At 34.3% G+C, this 23870-nt stretch overlaps 1 protein-coding gene across 1 annotated transcript in view; it reads left to right on the top strand.

The window, feature by feature from the left end:
- Positions 1–446: 446 nt before the first annotated feature.
- Positions 447–23870, top strand: part of LOC124366975 (RNA polymerase II elongation factor Ell) — a 142045-nt gene continuing 118621 nt past the window's right edge. The window contains exon 1 of the mRNA XM_046823613.1: positions 447–615. Within this exon, the coding sequence (XP_046679569.1) occupies positions 484–615 (132 nt within the window). The 5' untranslated portion in view covers positions 447–483. The remainder of the gene's footprint in view (positions 616–23870) is intronic.

The raw sequence follows: 23870 nt of genomic DNA, 5'->3' as shown, positions 1-23870 counted from the left end.
TCATATTAAATTAAACATAAATTTAAAACAAACATTGTTATTTTGCACGGATAAATATTTAATCTATTCAAAGATATGTACTCTAAAATAAATACATAATAATGGCTTTCAAAATTGTTATTTATTATTGTTAAAAAATAACAATCTGGAAAGCCGTGCCAATGCTTGACTGGTGCTGCTTTATGTTAGCAGTGGCGTATTCGATAAAAAACAGGTAAGTTTACTTCCTAGTTGAAATTCGAACGGATCTACCGCAAACATCAAGAGTACTACTTTTGTGTCTATTCTTTGTGGTTAATATAACTTAAATATTTTATTTAGTTTCATAAACCAATGAGAAACAGAACCTAACTAAACATACTAACTTTTATTTCAGTGGGGGAGAGTTATTAGAACAAAACCAGTTCTCAAATAAACAAGCGTTAGTTGGTTACTTGACCACTGAACGTCAGCTGGTTCGTATGTGCAAGCGTCAAGATAGACATGGCGGCGCTGGTGCCTGGAAACCAGTATGGGTTGTCATCCCCCGTGAATTTTGTGGAAAATAAAGAAGTTATTTTTGTGAAACTTACAGACTCAGCGTTTAGAGCAATAGAAGACTACCTGAAGAATAAAGTGAGTACATATTTTCGTATTACTTATATTTCTAATAGATGTTATCTGGGTTAAGAAGTAGGGATGGTGTAACAGTTGTCTGCAATGATATGTCGCCATATTTTGCATAGTATTCAAACGTTCTAGGATTTAAATACGCCTGAGATTCAATGATCTAACAAATTAAACATAATTGTAACTTTTACCATGCTTAAAGTTTCCAAATAAGTTACTTTTTTACGTAAAACCTACTTATTCTTCCGTCACGCCACGTCAACAAGTGAAGTGCAGAATTTGGGTTAAGTTGCAAGAACATACTTTAGTAATAGACGTAACATCGTTTTAATTAATTTTACTTAACATTTTTTGTATTTTAAATTCAGTATAAATAATATTTTTTTATTCCATCACTTATAGTAAGGGTCTTTAAGATTTATTTCTTCCCATATTTGTGCAGTACTAAAATAACAGAAAGAGGATCTAGTAAAAATAGAACACATTATAACCTACAAATGAATAGAACTTTTTAATCTTAGATATAGTTACTTATTTACAGTTTTTAATAAAAAATATAAATTTACAAAATTATAATAATTCTGATCTTTGGTCCAAGTAATAAATTAAAACACTGTACCAGAGTGTCAACCTTAAATGTCCAGTGATGAATTAAATTAATGTTTTAAACAATTAACTTGTAACCTAATTTATTCAATAAATGTAGTAGCCTAATTACATTACAACAATTTAATGTTACTCTTTGAGTAGGCCTTGAGTTTTTTATGATTTGAAAGTGCAAATAAAGACTAGTATAAATACTAGAAACAATATTTCTAGATTTTTATAATTCTTTAATGAACTACAGCCAAAGTCCAGTATTTAAATAAAAGTGGGTAACTTAGTAAAAACTTGAAAAATCAAAATATTCCATATTTCAACAACTAATATATTAGCTACCTAGCTTACTGCCAAAAGCAACAAGTTGAGTAAAAACTTGAAAAATCAAAATATTCCATATTTCAACAACTAATATATTAGCTACCTAGCTTACTGCCAAAAGCAACAAGTTGAGTTTTATATATACTTAAGGCTTCAGTAAGCCTATTAAGCCATCACCAGCACAATCAAATCAGGGGACCAAATTAGGCCTATCAATTAGAAATACTTAAACAATTAAGACTAAATTGAAAACATAAATAAAGTTGTTTATAATTAATTTTTGCCACCTCTTTTTTGCGGTATTAAATAACAATATTGTTCAAAATTAATTCAAATAAAGTAAATTTATTTTTGGGTAATAGCCACAAGTACAATGGCAATGAACATGCGTTATATGTGTTACAAGCTGTCAAATACGTTTGTACTTTTAAATAGTAAAAAGTAACTAATGTTACACTGTTTATTTGTTACATAGCGTAGTTATTTATTCACCGTTAAACTAATACTTTTTATAAATAAAAACAACTGAACTATACTGTAATACAAAATACCTAAAATGTACTTTGGTTCGACATTTAGGTTTTGATTGTTTAGATGATCATAAATGTTGATTATTCAATTGTGGTGGCCGAGTATCATACTGCAGCCGTTACATAGTGGTTTAAATCTGAAGATGAAATCACTCCAGTAAGTTTTAAACTAAAATTGAATTACTAAATCAGAACCTAATAGGCTATCAGAAATCTAGACAAGTCAATTATAATCTTAAATGTGTCCTGGATCAAATGCATTTAGGCTTAGGTTTTGTTCGGGTTAACTTACACATTGATCTTAAATAAGCTTTTCCATACTCTTTTTTTTAGTTAGGCCTATATAGGTACTGTTACCATTAAACACAGGACATGTAACACAGGCCTAAAAACCAGAAATCAAACGCCTGCAATTTATTAGCCCCAGGCGTCTATGTTACTCTACAGTTAGTGTAAATATCGTTGCCACTAATTTTCCACATGGGGCAGGAACTGTTAACAGAACTTTGAAATGCTTGTTATAATAGACTATAGACTAAAATGATTTTGATTTATTCTAAATTTTCTAAAGTTTAAACTGGTCTGAACTGTGTACCAGAAATCTGTATGAATGAATCTTTCAAGTTCTAATTTGTACAGTAACTTAAACGATCTTTAAGTATAGGCTACCATATTTCACCACCACTAATCATTCATTTATGTTAGATATTAATCTGATTAACATACATTTTTGTGCAAAATTTAGATTATGAATGAACGATATTATATTGCTTGATTATTGGTGCATAACAAGATAAAGTAGGCAAATACTATTAAAATGTTGTGGAATGCACTCTACACAAGAATCATTCAATCATTTATTTGTTTTTCACGATCAAGCCAGTACGTTGAGAGTTACATTATAATAATAATAGTAAAAAAGAGTACTTACGAAATCAGCTTAGGCCATATGAAAAAGCAAAAAATGAGCTCACTACATAATAAATAAATATAAAGCAGCAAGAGCATTATATACAATAAAATTATAACAAGTAATGATTAAAATTTAATGTTGCAACAAAATTTAATCGATAGTAGACTTTATATGATAGATTGAATATCAAGAAATAACAGTAAGCTAAAAATTAATTAGCCTCTGCAACAACAATTCAAATTGTAGCAATAGAAAGGAGCAGAAATGATCTCCATATCTGTTAAAACAGTTGCATTGTGTATTTATAAAATAGGATAAAGAAATCCTGATAAATTAAGTTATTTGGTTATCCGTTGACATTTTAGTGGTGGATTTACAAAAGAATTAACCTTTTCTTAATAATTTTACTGAGGAAGATTTTGGAAAAATTCCTTAATAGTAACTCAATTAGTCAATTACATAGGGAAAAATTGTAGACGTTGAATAATTTGAATAAATTATTCAAACTAAGAGGCCGATCTATTTTGTAATTTTATTCAGACCAATTTTTCTAAACAAAACCTAATGTAGAGATATGTTTGGCATGTATTATTTAACTGGTTTTAGATTTTTATGGATTCTGTTTCTGAATTTGTTTCATGTAGCAAAACCCGGTAATGTAAATAAACTCTTGTAGTTGTTCAAGTTCCCGTGATCATAGCCTACAATCAATTTTAAAACCTTTAAAGAATTTTTGAGATTTTCGTTGTAAATATTCATTATAAAGGTACATTACAACAAATTGCGTTTGGTGTGGTCCTGTATGCATTAAATTTATTGTACGAGATATACACTATAAACATACTAAGTTTAAGATTAATCTGGATAAAGGTCAGATGTCATGTTACTAAACATTTTATACTTAAACTTATATAAAAATGCTTAAGTTGAGGTTAATTACATCAGTCCTATTTGAATACATAATCTGATAATCAACATGGACAACAAGGCTTACTATGTATAACATGGTACTGTTTGAACAGTAGTCTTTATTTACATTGTGACTCAGTTTCTTAGTGACTATTGGACAATAATTATTGTTCACATAAAAAATATAAGGATCAATATTTGTTTTCGTTAGTCAGTACTAAGTTCTTATGCATAAAATTTACTATAATACTTAACACTAGGTGAACAAAATAGGCTGTATTTGAACATATGAAATATATTTAGTTTGTGTTTTAATTCATGACTGTTTCTCACCTTTTTTGTTTTTCTAACAATTGTAGACTTGAATCATTTTGGTTTTCAAATTTGTAACATTGTAGTTAAATAGCAGTATTCGGTACATTTAATGGTACTGTACCGAATTTGAAACGATTTTACATTATAACTGATTCAACCGTCTTGTTACTTTAACTGAAAAAGAATACAAGACATATTGTAGGAGTAGTAATTGTGTGGTATTCATAAACAGGGTGCTTGTACCTAGAATGATTTATGACGTCTAGGGTGATATTCAACTTTGGCAGGTCCTGAAAAAGATATTCGTCCAGGCCCATCATCATAGTGGTTAACCCCCCCTCCCCCCACCACCAATACCCCATTGAAACATCTTACTATTTTGTTAATAATAGTAAGATTCAGTGGTGAGTTACAGTTGTTAGATTGAGCTATCTAATCCCTTGAAATAGATGTGTGGCGGAGACCGGTCCGGGCCCCGGTAAAATGTTTTCGAATAAACCGGTCTGAGTACGGGCTTGATGATGTCGGGTCGGTGAGATAACAGGTATTCAATATTATTTATTAGAGGGAAAATTGTGTTGAAAAGATTCAGTTTCTGTCTTGTGCTGAGATAGTTCTCTTACACCAAACATCATTTCTACATAGAAAAAAAATGAGTTCTTGATATGGTGCATGTCCATCAATAGAGTTTGGCTGAGCATTATTAAATGCTGACACTAATCACTTCTGCCTTTTGGAGATATGTACAAATTTCTTTCCTTAACGATTGTTCGACTGTTCCTTAGGACATCTCAAGATTGAAATGCGCGATAGATATGAAATTTTCCAAGCAACCTCGGTGAAGTCTAGTGGTTATTAGTAGTTTTAATTTTATCCCTTGAGTTTTTTCAATCGGTAAACATGGCCCTTTTGCAAAACTAGGTCAGGCATGTTTCCTTAGTTGGACTCTTGAACACATATTGGTTTACCTTTGTTGTACGGATATGGTAGAAACGTAGGCCAAGCCCGTTTTCTAGGAGGGTTTCCCAACCATATTCCGAGCATTCGGTTTCCGAACCAACAATAGTGTGACTCGAGGTAGAAATAGGCCATAATGGTCAGTTCCACTGAGGCATGCGGCAATTACAACATCCAACAGTAATTTTACAGAGAAGGAGGTGCACTTTTGGTGTCATAACAGTGAGTTATGTACGGTGTTGTTATTACCGTTACTCAAAGTTTACAATGGTTGAAACAGAGGGTCATTATGTTGAATGGACTTTCTCTTGGCAAAAACCTAAACGGATTTCTAGCGGTTTTGTGAATGAAAAAAGAGGCGTCTTCGTTGACATTACTCATGGAACGATTAAACTTAAATTTAAATCGTTTACCCTTCATCTGCTAGTAATATTTTAATCAGTGGTAACCATTTTTACCATCTAGTTGTGATTGCAAAAATATCAAACACTTGTCATTTGATGTACAGGACAAACCAACCGCATAACCAACAAGAAACTAAGATGAAACGAGTATTGATTCAACACACGCTAAACCAATCTCACGTAAAATAACACCAGTAATAGATTAACCTGGTTGATAAATAATCGATTGATCACGATGGTTGTCTTATTTCAATAAAGAATATGATCCTGAGTGATAATATATGAAATATATTTAGATACAACAAGAATTAACAAAGCTAATGTTTATTTAAGATTGAACGGGAATTCAGTACTGGGATGTTTATAACATGTGAAGAACTCGTTTAATTTACTTGCAATGTTAAGTGAAGAAAATTAATTTTATTGATTTTATTTCATTTGCAAAATGTCCCTTTAAAATTATTTTCTAGTTACAATAAATTATTTATGTCAGCTGGTTTAAAGATAAAAATTATATCTTAAACGTTCATAATAAGTGTGATTTAATATTTCTATATCTCGTATGTAAATTGACAGAGAAACATAAATTGACAGAGTTCTGAAAATCTGCATCCAATGTAGGGGACTGCCTCCTGGACAAAAAAAGAGTGCAGTGTATTTGAACAGGTGAATGTGTCTGGTATGAAATAATAGCATGTGAGAAAAAATAAGGCTGTTGAGTGAAAGCAGACACTGAAATATGTTGGTCGATTGTGTGTACGAATACCACAGATGTTTCGTGTTTATCACGTATAGAGGAATACCATCGAGATAGATTATGTACCATGTATTGTCTGTCTTTCACACATACTAATTAATGTCGGTTTATAAAGTTGTCTGCAATTGATACAAATTTGTTAATTAATAGTTCTATTAATTAGTGATCGGCTACAGCATTGTATTAATAACAATGACGGAATGATGTCAGTATTCTTTTATGATTTGATTGATGTACGGGAAATGTTTCTGTTATTTGTTTATGGATCTTTTGATGTTGGTCAGAAAGGTGAATTAACAGATTATCGAACTATGATTTTTTTGCAGTTTTATCAGTTTTAACTGTTCTGCACCAACTACTCAATTAAGAATTGACATTTTGATGGACTAAATTAAGAATTGACATATAATCGAAGCTTTGAACTAATTTATCACAGATAATAATAGTTGATGCCTATTGAGCTCAAAAACTCGTTCTCAGTCGAAAAAAGGTGCTGGTTTGATGAATTTAAATATTTGGCTATGTTTTATATAAAAATCAAGTTTAAAAATTCCTAACTAACATATTTCAGACATACTCTGTTGAGAAGCCTATTTTAAATTTTGACTATGTTAAGTCCCGCTAAAAGTTTTTGTATAAAGATTGTTAAATTAATCAATACAGGTTGATACATTCTAGAACAATTCTTAAAACTAGGGTTTGGAACCTTGATACGCATTCGGTAATCTACTATGACAGTAGGAAATGAAAAAAAGCCTATTTTTCATAATATTATGATTTCAAACTGAATTTCTTTACATGTTTTATGACAATAGTCTGTTATTCTTTGCTGAAATAGAACATTAAATATGACATTATTCTTTGCTGAAATAGAACATTAAATATGACATTATTCTTTGCTGAAATAGAACATTAAATATGACATTATTCTTTGCTGAAATAGAACATTAATAATATGACATTATTCTTTGCTGAAATAGAACATTAAATATGACATTATTCTTTGCTGAAATAGAACATTAAATATGACATCATTTCAAGGTATTAAAATGATTTTAAGTAGGAATTTTATTGCTACGGAAATACAAGTTGGTATACACCTAGTTTACAAAATTCTAAGCGCTTATTTAATTCTACTGTGCAGATTGGCAATAAAGCACGGTTTCGACAGGATCTTCTTATCATTACTGCCACTCTTAACTTCCTGACAAAGAAAGTACCAACAGTGAAGATCAAGAATGCACTTCACGTTGTTGGTCGTGCAAGAGAAAGTTAAAAGTTTTATTATTTTTCCAACTGGTTTTCGTCACTGAGGGTGGTAACAGTGGAGGGACCCCAGAGGGATAATTGGAGGTGATATAAGGTGGGTGATTGCACACAGCTACTGTAGTCAGTCACTCAGTGAACAGCCTCGACCCACTGACCTCAATACTGACTGTCTGTCTGTCTGCGGCCTGGCTCACTCACTCAATACTGACTCGCTCTTACCAGTCAGTTACAGTACTTGTAACTGCAACACTTTTTGTACGGTGTCCTGGACATACTGCAATGTCTCGTTTTGGAAATTATAAGCCAATCGTCCTTATACCATTTTTTTTTTTATGAATCGTTTAGTTTTTGGATTTTCTTCCTCCTGAGAAGAACGGTGTTTCAGAATCAGAATCAGAATTTTTTTATTGCCATTTTTCTTTACAGAATTGACAAAGTCAGTCATAAAAACAATACATATTACAATAATGTACAGTTAAAAAAACAAAAAACAACACAGTAAAATTATACTGGCCTACAAAAGTATGGACAATTTCATATGATGGGATAAACGCTAAGCATTAATAGCTACCCTCTGAATCAGAAATTCAGAAACTCGTTTACAGAGTAGAAGGCCTGAGTGATGAGCCATTTGGAAATTTTTGATTTAAAAGTTTGTAAATCTAACACCCTCAACATTTCGGGAAGCTTGTTAAAGAGCTTGATTTGCAAATATTTATGACTCTTGCTGTATTTGGTTAATCTCATTGTAGGCAAAACTAAGTCATTAGCATGTCGGTGTGTGATAATTATGTATATTGTTAAAACTTGTAAAATCTTCTACGTTTTCTCGTACATGAATTAAATTTTGAAAAATAAAAAATGCATGGAAGAGTCATTATATTATTGTTAATAAAATATGATTTACAGCTATCCCTATAACCTAGACAAAAACATAATTCTTATAGCTCTTTTCTGCCACAGGAAAACTCTTTCTGCACCTACACTATGTACCCCATAAAATGTTAGCATACAACAAATGAGAATGAAAAAAACTAAAGTAAGCAATTTTAAGTAACTTATTACTAACACAGCTCTTTAGTTTACGTAGTAAAAAACAAACTCTTGACAACTTTGAAATTACATTATTTGTATGCTTCATGCCAGATAAGCTTAGAATCTAAAGTTATCCCTAAGAGCTTCACCGGTTTCAATATAGAGTCTTGCATTTCAATACTTCTTAGAGAGAATAGTATGTTTTTCAGTTTTATTATCATTCATTTTTAAGAGATTAGACTCAAACCACATAGAAGCTGTATTGATTACTCTATTAGTGTTACTAAGAACATCATGTACACAGTTGCCCTTTACTATTATAGATGTATCATCCGCGTACAATACGGTATTACAGTTCAAAAATTGATTGGTAAGTCATTGACATACATACAAAATAAATAAGAGGGGGCCAAGGACAGAGCCCTGAGGGACCCCAGCAAGGACTTCTTTTACAGACGAATCTTGACCACCAACCACTGACCATATGTAGTCTACCACACAAATAAGTTCTGAAGAACTGTAAGGTATCATTACATATTCCATAATACTGCAATTTATTTAATAAAATATCATGAGAGATACTGTCGAAAGCCTTGCTGAGGTCCAACAGGGTCAATCCCAAGTACTCATGATCCTCAAAACTTGTCAATATCTGAGACACAACATTGTCTAATGCCTTAACTGTTGAGTAGCCCGGCCTAAACCCAAATTGGCTATTTGATAAGATTTGATTTACATCTAGGAAATCCATGAGCTGATTTTTAACACAAGTCTCTAATATTTTAGAAAAAAACCGAAACAATCGTTATTGTTCTATAATTATCTACACAGGATCTATCGCCCTTTTTAAACAAGGGGATACTTTTTGAAAGTTTTAAACAATTTGGAAAACGTGAGGAAGACAAACTAAGATTAATTACATAAGTCAAGGGCTTGATTATAAGAGGAGCAATGAATTTCACTATTTTATTGGATAAGCCATATATATCCTCACACTTAGATGGCTTTAAAGATTTAACTATGGCACATATTTGTTTCTCGTCTATTTCTTTAAAAATAAAACTGACCTGTGAACTTTTAGCATTAGCAAGGTAAACACTGTGTCTTAAACTATTATTATTGTTGGTCTGATACTTACTAAGTATTTCCTTACCAATATTAATGTAGTGGTCGTTAAATTTATCTGGAGAGCTATCTGTGGCAGATTATCATCAGTAATAAAATGATTTCCTGCTTCCAATTTTATAACCTTCCAGGCAGCTAAGCACTTATTATTGGCTTCATTGATAAATGTATCATTACATCCTTATTTTGGCTTCTTTAATTCTTTCTCTGTACATTTTCTTTTGCAAGTTATAGCAGTTCCTTAAAGCTACATGTGTCCCTATAAGCTGGTATTTTCAACATATCCCCCAAGGTATTAACAATATTTCTCATGTTATGGAGAGACTCATCAAACCATTTGGAGTTTTGGAGTTGGTGTTTCACATTTTTACCACCACTTCTATTTTTGTTGTAGAACTTTGTGAAGTGCTGTTTAAAATGTGTAGTTTATAAATGCTTATTAACTTTTTCTAGGTCTCCTATCTGCTTTTGTTATTTATTCCATACAAATGCTAACCTTTTTTAAAGAAATATCTTGCAAAGTTTTATATACAATATATGAAGTAACAGTTGTTTTATCATTGTTACTTTCAGACTGAAACCAGGTTCCTGTATTTCCAGAAAAAAACATGCAGCAGCTTGTACTTAAAATGTGGAAATTCTCAGATGTTTTAACTGATAAATTCCTAGAATTAACCAAAGATTAAAGTTTGGACTTTTACTCATCTATAGATTAAACATATTTCATAGGTTCAATTTATTTGTTCAATAATTAACGTTTACAAAGTGGAAATTTTGTGCGTTGGTTTAGGTAATAATACTAAACTGGAAATAATTGATTTAGTAAATTTGGTTTAAAGCTTCATGATGATTCAGTTACACTTAAATACTGTTTCTCACTTACTTTAGATTTCTGTGAAATTCATTGTTTCTTAGAAATTAATGGAGGAAAAGCCATTACTATCAGTTTAAGATAACTGTATTCATTAGATAATATACATACTTAAAATTAAAGGCACACAAAAGCATCATATACCATCTTGAGATATATGTACTCAAGCAATTTATTATTGATACTAAGTAAAATGGTATAATGGCCTTATCACATTATTGAAAGTTTTTATTTTTAAAAGTCATATCCGCTCTCTTCAGTATTTGTTTATGATAAATTTTCTGTGTAATTGGAATACTAAGAAGTAAATATAGGCTACTGTATCGAAGCGTTTTTTCATGATAACTTTAAAAATTCAAATCTTAGGCTTTGGTGTAAGTGTGAGTGTTATTGTCTCTGTGCTAAATTATTCAGCCTCATTGGTTGACCCGACATCCTACTTTCTATTGAAGCACTACCTATCTAGGTGGTTACTAAGTATAGTTTTCGAGCTGCTATTCAGCTAAAGTTGCATATTTTAATGTAAGCAAACATATGCTTTTATAAGTAGTACACTGAAGGCTCAAATTTATTGGAGTTTACATATAACATTCGACCCGGAAGTTTTAAAAATATTTAAGTAAAATATTGACTGTGTTAAAGGAGGAAGTTTCATTTTATTGCCACTGTATCATTTATGCGTGATTTTAATGTTTTTATGTCCGTTATCAAGTTATAGATAGGTCCATTCTTCAGTATTGGTTACCTTGTTGTATTTGTTTTCTAACTGCTGCTATCGTAACTATTATTTACTTAATGGACTGATGTGTAATACACGTCATGTTTCTATTATTTCTTGTGTGTCTTTCTCTGTAGATGGAATATGGGGTGTGTTCCGGTAAATGCTTACATTTTTACTTAGTTATAAGTAAATTTAGTTAAGTTTGTTTGATTCAAGTTGTTTATAGTGGGGGTGCGGGGCAAGAATAATATTACGGTAAAGATTACAGTAAAGTTGTTGGCGAACGATTGAATAGATAATAGGGTATTTGCCATTGTTATATGTATTCCAGGAAGAAATATTATTTTGCATTGAAGTGCTATGAATTAATTTTAATAGTAGATATTTCTCTTTGTAATGTATGTTTATGTGTATACATCTGATAAGAAATGTCCTAGCTTTTGAATGGAAGCGATCAAGTTGAAGTCTTCTGTAGTATTTGTTTGGGGTAATCACTCCCCCCCCATATATGTATACACACACATACACAAGAAATAGTTAGCTAGCAAGAATGTTGTATAAATTTATCTATCAGCTGTTGTTGACAGTTACAATAATGGAAATTTTCTGTAAGCAAGCACCGATTGGTTGTTCTCTATTGACCTTAATGATAACCTTTATATGTACTCAGCTTACATAATCTTATCACATTGTGATTTACTGCTATAGACTGCATTTCAGAGCGATGGCTGATGGCTGTTGTACTTAGCAGACTAAATACTGTGGTTATTTTTTGACACGTGGACAGAGTTTGTAATATTTGTTAAAATTTACTAATTGATCTCGTAATCTACTTGGTGTAATTTCTTTAAACCGCCAAAAGACAAGAAGTTATTGAATTTCATAGACTTTTTGTTTTAATTTGATTAATTACAGCTTTATTTAGTAAGCAATTTGAAAATTCTGTTAAACGTATGTTTGGACTAGAAATTATTTTGTCTTGTTGTTTCACAAAATAAAAAAATCGAAGTCAAAACTGATTTATTCTCAAAAAACATACAAGCTATAATACACAGAATACTATGAAGAATAATATTCAATAAAGTATTGTAATCTTTTAATTTTGTAGTGTAATCAAGGTTTACTAAATTAATAGTTGAGCACAAATTGCAGTACGATGTTTAATATTTATTTGTTTTGTAAAAAACATTCATTATCTAGTAACTGGGTAGCGCGAAATTTAAATAATAAATTTCATCATTGTGGATAAATAAGTGTTTATTAGTATATTACATGATCATTCCTAAATAGACTTTCTAAAGATACAGAAAATACTATTAACTGTGAAATGTTAGTATAGAGCAGTACATGGGATGTCAGGAGTAAAAAGTGATGGCAGGTCTAATAATAGAACAGAATGTGACTATTTGTGTTTCTGATATAAACTGAGAGAATGTAGAAGAATACAGTGGCATCTTTTACAGTGCTATGCTTGATTGTGTTAAAGAACTGTAAATGTGCGATATTGAAGAGTATGTTTATAGTAAATAGTGTTTAACTAAAGACGATGATTTTACGGGATTGGACATTTAACTATACGTAATCATTTAAAATTTTATAACTAATAGCAAAAAAGTTTAATCATAAAATTGTAATAATGGAATTGGCTAAGATTTTTAAATTGTAGTGAATTGTTTAAATAATTTGAAGGTGTATTAGGATAATGTTGGTTTATCACAAAAAAGTTCTTGGTAATTTATTATACTGATTATGGGGTATTATAACAGTTTTTACACAAAGAATTTAATTAAAATTACAATAAATAATTAATTTAATTCACATTTTGGAAATAGTTGAGGGAGCTGTAAGGAATTAAGTACAGCTGGAATGGCATTTGAGAAGTTTTGAAACGGCATTAATTAATGAAGGCCTTGAATATGATAAATATAGATAACTTTATGTAGGTTATTTTGAACATTTGGAACAATTTAGGTTTATTTGTTATTTTTATCAAAATCAAGGTCTTAGTCCATCATTTTAACGGAAATTATAAAGAATGGGTTATATATAAATTGTAAAAATTCATCAAGTAGCTCATTTAAATGTTTTTCAAGGTTGTATGATAAAACCAAAACTATTTAAAAAATACCAACTTGCATATCGAATTTGGGAAAATAATTCATATGGTAATGGTGTATGTGGACGTAGGGTACAGAGAGGCATTATTGAATGACCCAAAATTTGATAGAAAACGGAATGCCAAATTGATGTTTCCACTAAATTAATTTGTGTTATTGATCATCCTCCTACTAGTAGTAACACAAGACTGTGTGCAGGGAGTATTGCGATACAGCAAGTACCATGTGTAGTTTAGTAGGAGTGCCAAGTAGGACGTTGGTCCCCGTCTATGCGCATCATGCCAGAACTGTTATATGCTATCACACAAATAACTGCTGTGCTGTCGGGGGCACTTCATTTACATCCACTTCCTTTGTCCTATTGTATGTCCGCCAGGTTCACTTTTCATTGTTCACAGTTCAACCGCGGAGGTACAGTCTTGGTCTTATCTGTCGTCGCGATATCGCTTCTTTATCGGCAATATGGCGGCCGTGTTCTCGTCGTCGAATTCCAGAAACTAAGGTCCGTTACGATTGCGACGTTTTTGAACGAAATTTCGAATTCAGATAAGAAATAACCTGAGTTCAATTGCCGCGTGTGTTTTACTTTCTTCGATAATAATCTCATTACGGACGAATTAAAGCCCTTTATAAAGTTTCACTAGTTAGTCCACATTGTGAAAAGACTTATACAGGGTGTTTCAGAACTATGTAACGTCTTCGGGAATGTTGTAAGAGAAATTAATTACTTTTGCTTTCTACACGTGGGGTCCGCAATTGCCTGTTTTCGTAGCTACAGGTCAAACCGATTAACGAAAAATTACGAAATTTGATTGGCCTGAAAATAATTAGCAAATTCCTTCTCGGATTGGTTGTCTAGGAGAAAGTAAGTAAAAAGTTGACAGTTGCAAGCTTTTTTATTTTTTTTTTTATCACAAAATGTTTGGGCGATGAGAAAATTTAGCTTTTTAACGTCTTTTTGGTGGTTTTAACGATACAGCATCCGGATACGAAAACGGGCCACAATGTTGTGGACTCATCTTTACAGGAAGAAAGTGTTCGCTCTCCACAGTACATACGCTTCAACGTAGTATAATTGTTCTGGAAACAATGGATCTCAACACGAAGCAAACACTGGTCACTAACTCGCCGATGTGTGTTTGTGGCCGAGAGAGTACAACAAATACTGTTTCTACTGGATAACAGAAACGTCCGTGGCCGGTTGACTGACATTTGCAGACACGTCGGACGCAGCATTTACATCAATAACGACCGGGTGACCTTGTCCGGACGTAATCTGCTTACTCTTCACCTCCTCCTTCGTCTACTCGCCAACAATGGTCGACGCTAGACACTTCTGCGGAGGCCTCGTTCTGCGGCCGAAACAATCGCGTGCCTTCTTCAAGTTCCCCTTTTGGCGGCCGGTCTTCCGTAGCGAATGTGGGGGACAGGGTGGCGGCCTCTTCCGAAAAGAAAGGGAAGACGTGGGTGGGTTCACTATTGAGTCGTTCAGGTGTGGAAAACTGTTTTACCGTTACGAAATACGTGTTCTCTGTTACCGTAGATAAACAGGTGGTTAGTTTCCGAGCTAATCGTTCGGGAGACCCGGTTTCGAATGCTGATGTGGACGAGTTAAAAGCCCGAAGTTGAGATCATGAAAATGTGAGCTCTACCCTGGTTGTCCAACAGACGTGAGTCTCAAGTGGAATTGTTGAGATCTCAGTCGTGATTCAAGAAGAGACGACGCGGATCCAGTAAACACTGGCGAGTAAACAAGCTTGTTTACTAGTTGCGCTTGTGTATTTTGTTTTCCTTCGTGGCCTACTGAGTCCACCCCTGCATTCCTAATTCCTTGTCGTCTCCTCGGAATGTCGCCCTGCCCATTCTGACCTTGCCATGATTTAATGATGGAAATAAAGTAGGAAGATTGTAGTTCAAGAATATTAATTCATCACTTTAAAAGTCCTAATTCTGAAGGGCGTTGTTTGCCTTCTATCTCGTGGTTTCTCTACAAATATGTAGAACGTAAACGACGAAAGTAAGTTTACAAAAGCGTGTGCGCTGTAAAACTCGATTTAAGACTCGCACTCCCCCTCCCCCCCCTCTGGTCACCCTTTCTCCGCAATAAATAACGGGCCGTTTTGTTGAGCGGAAGTGCAACACACCTCATATCACTGCTACGATCGTATCGGCTCGGTCAATCGGTCCAGAAAGGTTACTGGCGCAAGTCACGCCACTCTGGTATCTCTACCCCTCCCCCCACTCCAACCCCCTGCGTTGTTTGTCTACCCACGCCTCCTCGTCTCCCAATTAATATACTCAAACAGTCAATATGGTGATTTTATTCAATGTGAGTGGAAAATTTGAGTTCTCTGTCCTCCCCCCCCCCCCCCGAGGCCGACGTAGATTGCACAGTGAAAAGGAAAACTACAATGTTATACGAACAAAATATAGATTACAAATAAAATTGTCACTAAAGACTCGTTATAACATGTTAGGACAAAAAAATGTCGAGAAAATTGTCGAGTATAAGGTCTTTTTCGATTTCCCGATTAAATGTTCGTGTATTTGAATAATGAAGAATCAAATTTCCCGAACTAATTATTTGTTTGAAGTTTGTTTTGGCGATGTGAAGGAAACAGGATTTTTCCGGACATTTTCCATCGTTCAGTGATACAAAAAATCAGTAACATTACGTTTCGAGATCTGAAATCTGATCTCTTCTTCAGGTGAATAACTATTCTAACACAAAATTACAAACTAGGTTAAAATAAGCAAACTGCGTACACTGAGTTTGTCACACAAATACAGTGGTAGCGTTGTAAAATCGGTTTGGTGTACTATCCGTTATCCGTTTTCAGTGAACGTTGCACAAGCAAATTGCAGAAGAGCTGTGACGGACTAATCTGGTGTCGGTGGTGGGAACGTTCAGTTTTCACTCCGCTAATCACTCAATATAGGAGCGCGCGAGGTGTTGGCGTCTCGTACCCGTCCGTAATTGACGGATGTCACTGTAGTCAGCGCAACCGCGCGGTTACTGCGGTTTCGCACCGGTTTCGACTGCAGGCGTCTCGTTTTCTAGGAGACTGGGTTTGGGTTGGGGAGGTGTGAGCCCGATTCTGAGTTGCGGAATTTTCCTCTAGGAATTATATCTGTCTTTGCCTATTTACATCCCGTGCAGGGTTTTTCCTAATTCGCAAATTCCTAAAAAGAGGACTTTGGGGGTGAAAAAGAGGACATGAAAGCAAAAAGGAGAACAATAACAAATATCCTTAAAAAATCTGCGAAAAAGATTTATTTATAGACTATTTAAAAAGGGCACATTATAAATTAGTACTTTATTGCTTGTAATGGAGATAAAAAAATTCCTAATGGATTTGTTTTGACATATAAAACGAAAAAAGTAAAAGGAATTCATATGAAAATATATATTGTAGATAAAAGTATTATTTAAGAATGTTATTTTGTATGTGGTATACGATTGATGTAATTATAGTCAGAATTTTTCTCTACAACTTATAACTGATTATAGAATTATTACACATTTGGTAAAATAATTTGAATTAATACATTTAATTTATTCATTACATTATTAGTAAGCTATACTAACAGACTATCACTATAACAGAAAAATATATAATGTGGTATGACAAAATTAACCTGTCATTCATAATACATAAATAGAAAAACAAGGGGTAGTAGCGCCAGTGTAGCTGAGCGGACAGAAACAACAGTGAGTCAGTGACACTATAGACAACACTCAACATACAACTGGATCTAACAGCAGTTCACATGCCATGGCATTACGCGTGCGCTGCAATAAAGTTTCCTGGTGTATTTTCTGGACTTTGGCTTCTATTTTCGAACATTTAAGCGTTCGCTAAAAAGCCGGACATTTGACATAACTTTTAAAAGCCGGGAGAACAGAAGGACAAACGTTAAAGGAGGGCATGTCCTCCTGAAGCCGCACGTCTGGTCACCCTGATCCTGAGGGAATATCTGTAAAAGCAAGTTGTTACAGGAGAGGCTCAATTGAGCCTCAGTCTTATAATTATAAGACTGAAGAATTAGTTTCTTTCAAAATACAAGAAACAGTTTCACATTTCATATAATTTGTTGTCTTCCTCTTGTAATCAAATCAAAGCTATAATTATAAGAATAATTTCGATTGGAATTGTGTAATTTGGTATTGGCTCATTTCTGTGTGTTCGATGGCGACCTTATTTTGTCACCTGGATTATCAGAAGGCGGAGGACTTCTTGAGACGGGGGAAAGTTATGTTTTCTACAACATTTCAAAGTAATCAATCAATTCTGGTGGCAGATGAATGATTGGATCACTCAACGTCCACCCACCAATCCAATGAGTAACGATCACGGTAGGCCCAGGCGCCGAGCATCTAGATTGGAAGAACCCTTTGATGGCGGTGGACGGTTGGAAGTCAACCGCCGATGTAGGGCCGCCACGCCGCGCCGCTGCCGCGCAGAACGAATGCAGTCGCTGAAGCGAGGCAGGCCACAACCAGGCAGCGGGCGGGTTGCGTGGTTGCGTCAACCTGCACAGTAAGAGTTAATGGCGGGGACCCGATGACCCCGATAGGCAGAACCCGGCGAAAAGTCTTGATTGTCGCCTGGCTGATCGGGTATGATCAGCGGATATAGGGGCTCTTGACATCTGGTTCCATTAAAACACCTTAATTTTCTGATGGGATCCACAGATAATCGCGAATAAATTAAATTGTCAGATTGAATAATCAGCCTCCTTGTTAAATTGATAAGGAATATAGGCTCTTGACATCGGGTTCTATTAAAACGCCTAAATTCCCTGGTGGAATCTGGATCTACAGATAATGGTGAATAAATTAAATTGTCAGATTGAATAATCAACTAACTACCTTGTTGAATTGATAAAGAATATAGGCTCTTGACATCGGGTTCCATTAAAACACCTAAATTCCCTGATGGCATTTGGATCTACAGATAATCGTGAATAAATTAAATTGTTAGATTGAATAATGAACTACCTTGTTGAATTGATAAAGAATTTAGGTTCTTGATATCGGATTCCATTAAAATACCTCAATTTTCTGATGAAATCCATAACTAATCATAATTAGATTAAATTGTCAGATTGAATAATCAACTAACTACCTTGTTGAATTGATAAGGAATATAAGCTCTTGACATCGGGTTCCATTAAAACACCTAAATTCCCTGATGGCATTTGGATCTACAGATAATCGTGAATAAATTAAATTGTCAGATTGAATAATCAACTAACTAGCTTGTTGAATTGATAAGGAATATAGGCTCTTGACATCGGGTTCCATTAAAACACCTAAATTCCCTGATGGCATTTGGATCTACAGATAATCATGAATAAATTAAATTGTCAGATTGAATAATCAACTAACTACCTTGTTGAATTGATAAGGAATATAGGCTCTTGACATCGGGTTCCATTAAAACACCTAAATTCCCTGATCGCATTTGGATCTACAGATAATCGTGAATAAATTAAATTGTCAGATTGAATAATCAACTAACTACCTTGTTAAATTGATAAGGAATATAGGCTCTTGACATCGGGTTCCATTAAAACACCTAAATTCCCTGATGGCATTTGAATCTACAGATAATCGCAAATAAATTAAATTGTCACATTGAATAATTGGCCTCTTTGTTGAGTTGATAAGGAATTTAATGTAAATTTAGGCATTGACGATGAAAATTCTAGTTTGAAAAAAATGTCAAACTCTTATTGTTAGCTGCGATGTGTATGTATGGTATACCCAAAAGTCGTATTCTGGAACCCATAATTTTATCCTACATTTTAACAACAGAATTAAACTGTTTACGTAACAAGTGCATGTAATTAAGACACAACAATGAGTTGCCCATGAAACGCTGTAATATAATGATCATAATGTAACGGGCCTAGTAGTCATTAACAGACGTTTAACGACCGTTTTAGACAACTGTTAAAATTTTACTGTCTCTTTATAGGAGGCAAGTAGCACGATGAATGTGGCACATTGCGAATGTCTACAGCGCGGGTGTTCTATTTCTAACGGTGAAAATGTTAAGACCATTCGGTTATCTGGTGATATAAGCGGAAAAAGAAAGCTAATTCAAGAAATGCCGAGAGGAAAACTGCTGAATGGCTTGCTCGGAGGAGTGTTCCACTTGATACACTGTTCAAGTGAAGATTTATCGCGAATTCAGATTGAAACGATGAGTGATAAAGTGTAATGCTGAGGCGTTTGTGACCTGAATAACCTGACGCTTCTTTCCTGTCTGATAAAAGCTAAAATTGTCACGCTATTCAAAAGCAATTTTTGTAAAATTAATTTCGTTTTTAAGATCAGTATTGTCAAGTTATATCCTGATTTTTGAAGTTACTTAGTAGCCACTGTTCGTCTCATATTAAACGGTTCGTAAGGCTAATTCTATGGATTTGATAATGTGTTAAGAAATATATTCCTACTTTTGGAAAACCAATTGACCTGCAGTGTATGTACAAACAGTGAGTCAGAAGGAGTTCCCCGCACAAACATGTATGACATTTCACTGTCAAGAGCAGACTTGGACCTGACTCTTTGGCGAGCTCAAAGTTCCACGTTCGGTGGTTGACAGTACCTCACCACTATCGGATTCAAAATTGACTGCCGCTGTCAAGAAAAAGGCAGCCGTTTTGAAAATTGCTGAGTTTTTGGAAATAATGTAACAACAATACGCTTTATCTTATCAGATTCATAACATAGCCAATTTAATTATTTGTATAATTCATATTTGCTCATATTTATATAAATCCTCAGCTGTAATTTCCTCCATAATTACTTGCCTCTTGTGGAATGATAAATTTTGGTAGAAAATATTGGGTTTGGACGCAATCCAAAATGAAGTTACCACCAGTCCTAACGATGTAAACCGTAATCAACCCCACGAGTTTGAGCGCGGTAACTAATAAAGTTAAAAGTAGCAGATAACTGTTATATTACAACGTTACACGGGGTCTGATAAGTAATGCTTTTGCTGACCCCGTTTTGCTAACAACGAACGAAAAGCATAAACGAGAGTATCGTAGAGATATCGTAAGATGTAGGACTTTGGATCAGTACAGAATCAGACTCTCCCCCTTATTCTGATAATAAGATCCCCACACAATCCCTCGGGGACGGACAGAATAAGGCGTATAAGGGAATCGGCCTTTCCATATTTGTTGAGATAAGAAGATTTATAAATTCCAGTGTCCAATCACGAATGTTAAGGCATCGAAAGATGTACCAACGTACAACTAAGAAAAACTAATATTAAGAGGGACACTCTTCCTGTATTTGGACAACCATTCTTTATTGTTCACCTGAGAGCCGATACGTGCAAGTGAAATTACACAGCCGAGTCGCCACGCAAAACATCGTTACATATCGTTCTTATCAGCGGTGACTCATTATTTATGCGTATTTCTACGCGGCTTTTCCTTGTAGCGGCGGCGGCAGCGTCGGCTAATTATATTGTGTGAGGAAATCTGCACGGGTCCACGAGAAACGTGGACTGCGCACGCTCACACGATGAGCCCCCAGTGCGCTCTGCGCAGGCGTAGTAGTAACTAGTAACCACGGAGTCCCCTTGCTGGCCGGGCGGTGGCCGATACTCCCCCGTTAATTGCTCCTTTATCGAGGCCCGTTATGGAAATCGTTGTTGGGTCGCTGAACTGGGACTCCTTTGTGTCCACTAGTCGGTTGAGGACTACGTCCTTGAAGTTCGTGTCGTTTACAGATCTACACGACTTTCAGCTTTATCACCTATAAAGAGCAATCCACATTTGGTTGTAGAGTAAAAACGGATTATTTTGCCATTGCAATTTGCATTCTGTGCAATCCTATGCTGTCTTCCTTACTAAACACCCCCCCCCCAAAAAAAAAAAAAACTATTAAACCCCTGATAGTCAACATTGGCTTTAATAAATGTAAAAATTCCTTTTCATGTTCCAATAGACGTGTGCTATCAACAGAGGTGAATTGAACGATCCAAGTGAGATATTCACCGGATGCTACTTAAATATTGATAAGCCGGAGTATACTTAAAATTAAATTATCTAATTTTCGACGATGTTTATCGTATTAAAACGAATGATATGGGCGATCATCGGTTTAATTTTAAAAATCTGTTATATATTAATAATTGAATTTCATTTTTTATTTGATTGTACTTATTTTATTTTTAAATATAAGCCTATAGTAGTTTAGTGGGTATTTCTGGAAATTTTACGTAATAATTAAAATCGAGTATACATAAGCTTGGTAAATTCAGAAACCGAAATAAGGAACGGTTAGAGTGTTTCAACATCGATTTAAAGTATATAGACAGTTAAAAATCCTTCCAACGCCATTCTTAAGCATATAAATTGCTGTATCGCGCTTAAGAAAACTACTCAACACCACTCAATATAGATCCTGTACCTCCATTGAAGTAGTTTTAGTGATAAACTCAAGTTTATTTTTTAATCGTCACCAATAATCGGTTACATCCTTAAAATACATGAGATGAAATTTCAACTTGGACTGGTCTATGCCTAGACATGGGGTGTTAAGGATGTGTCGGAATAGTAGGCCCCCCATGAGTCACCTGTCTCACCATCTCTAATCCTCTGGGTGACATAGAGACTGGTCGATAACCAGTGTAAAGGCGGAGAAAGCGAAGTGTTTGATTTTGGAAACTGGATTCAAGCTTCTTCCCAATACAGCAACGACCGGAATCGTCCCTGTCCGGACTCCACTTTTTGGGCACCCTTCGTTTTTACGTCCAATTAGGATATTTGCGAACTTGTGGGACACACATAAAATCTCATTTACTTAATGAATGGGTCAAAAATTTATAGTATTTCAACTTTTTCTATTGAGAAAGTCAACTTATTAGGATCCGCTTTTTAATTTAATTAGTTTTTGTTTTTACTTTCTCATTTTTTTACATAAATGTACCGGAAGCCAACTTTTTCGTTAGTTCTGGTTTACAATTCATCTATTGTACTTGATATTTACGTAAAGTAAGACATATCAAGTAAGACAAGTAAGACAAAGTGAGCATTAAAGCTCGTTTTTGTCGTAGCATGAATTTGGAGTTGCATTATGTAGTGGAGAGATACGCGTTTTAATAATGGATACTCACGTAGTATTATTACTTAAGGAAGGTTTCATATTTTGAAATTATGCAGAGGCAATCATATAAAATTTATATTTTTTAAATTTACATTTATTTATTTGATTAGTTTTTTTTAAATTAACTTTCTGGAAAGGATTGTTTTTATTTTTCCGTACAAACTGTCAGAGTTTAAAATTATATTCTTTACGTGTTCGATATCAATTGAACGTGTTTAAGTTTGCGCGAACGCGACTGTACAACGCCGGGCCGCCTACAAGACGCTTTCTGCTCGGACTGTACCAGTATTGGTCCCTTTCACTTAAAACACCTTGACATTTATGTCAGATACTGTGGTACGGTATACAGTTGCTCCAACGGTCGTACCGTATTGGTTCTCCCTGCAACTCGGCACGGCTACGGCTACGGCCGCATCGACAGGCGGCATTTCTTCTGCATTTCGGGAAAGTCGAGTCGTTTCGTTATCGGCGGCCGCGAGACATTCCTTCGCAGCCGTCGTCTGAGCTAGGAGTGGCCGGAGTCCCTTTTAGGAGGAAACCGGTGAGGTTATACGTGGTGTTGCCGCCACTATCTAGGTTACCGAAACTTGGAAATCGCAGGGAAGTCGTTGAAGGAAGAAAATGTGCCATCCGGCTTTGAAAAATTTTTCAAATGTCCAGCTTAAATTTTCAAAAATAGTAGAACCACAAAAAAATCCGTCCGATTTCCGAAGTCCCGAAGATTAGACAATACAGAGTTATTGCAGCGCACACGTAATGCCATGGCATGTGAACTGCTGTTAGATTCAGTTGTATGTTGAGTGTTGTCTATAGTGTCACTGACTCACTGTTGTTTCTATTCGCTCAGCTGCACTGGCGCTACTACCCCTTGATTTTCTATTTATGTATTATGAATAATAGGTTAATTTTGTTGTAATACATTATATATTTTTCTGTTATAGTGATGATTTCTTATATACGTCTGTTAGCGCGTGGCTTACTAATAATGTAATGAATCAATGCAATGAATTAATTCCAACGGTTTAATAAAATCAATTTTTATCATTCTAAAACTGTGAAAATGTATAAGAGAACAATAATTGTTTAAATATCATGACTCACAAAAAGTAATAGCATCAAATAATACTTCTATCCATCAATATACATACACTTCAATGATATAAATTCCTTTTATTTTTCGATTTATTTGTGAAAACAAATCCAATTTTAGTTTTTTTATTTGTATTACAAACAATACAACACTAATGTGTAATGCGTGGGTTTGTAATAATGTATGAATAA

Source organism: Homalodisca vitripennis, chromosome 7 (genome assembly GCF_021130785.1).
Source record: "Homalodisca vitripennis isolate AUS2020 chromosome 7, UT_GWSS_2.1, whole genome shotgun sequence".
Taxonomy (NCBI): Eukaryota; Metazoa; Arthropoda; class Insecta; order Hemiptera; family Cicadellidae; genus Homalodisca; species Homalodisca vitripennis.
Note: the sequence above shows the minus strand (reverse complement) of the source record. Positions and strands in the feature narration are given on the sequence as shown.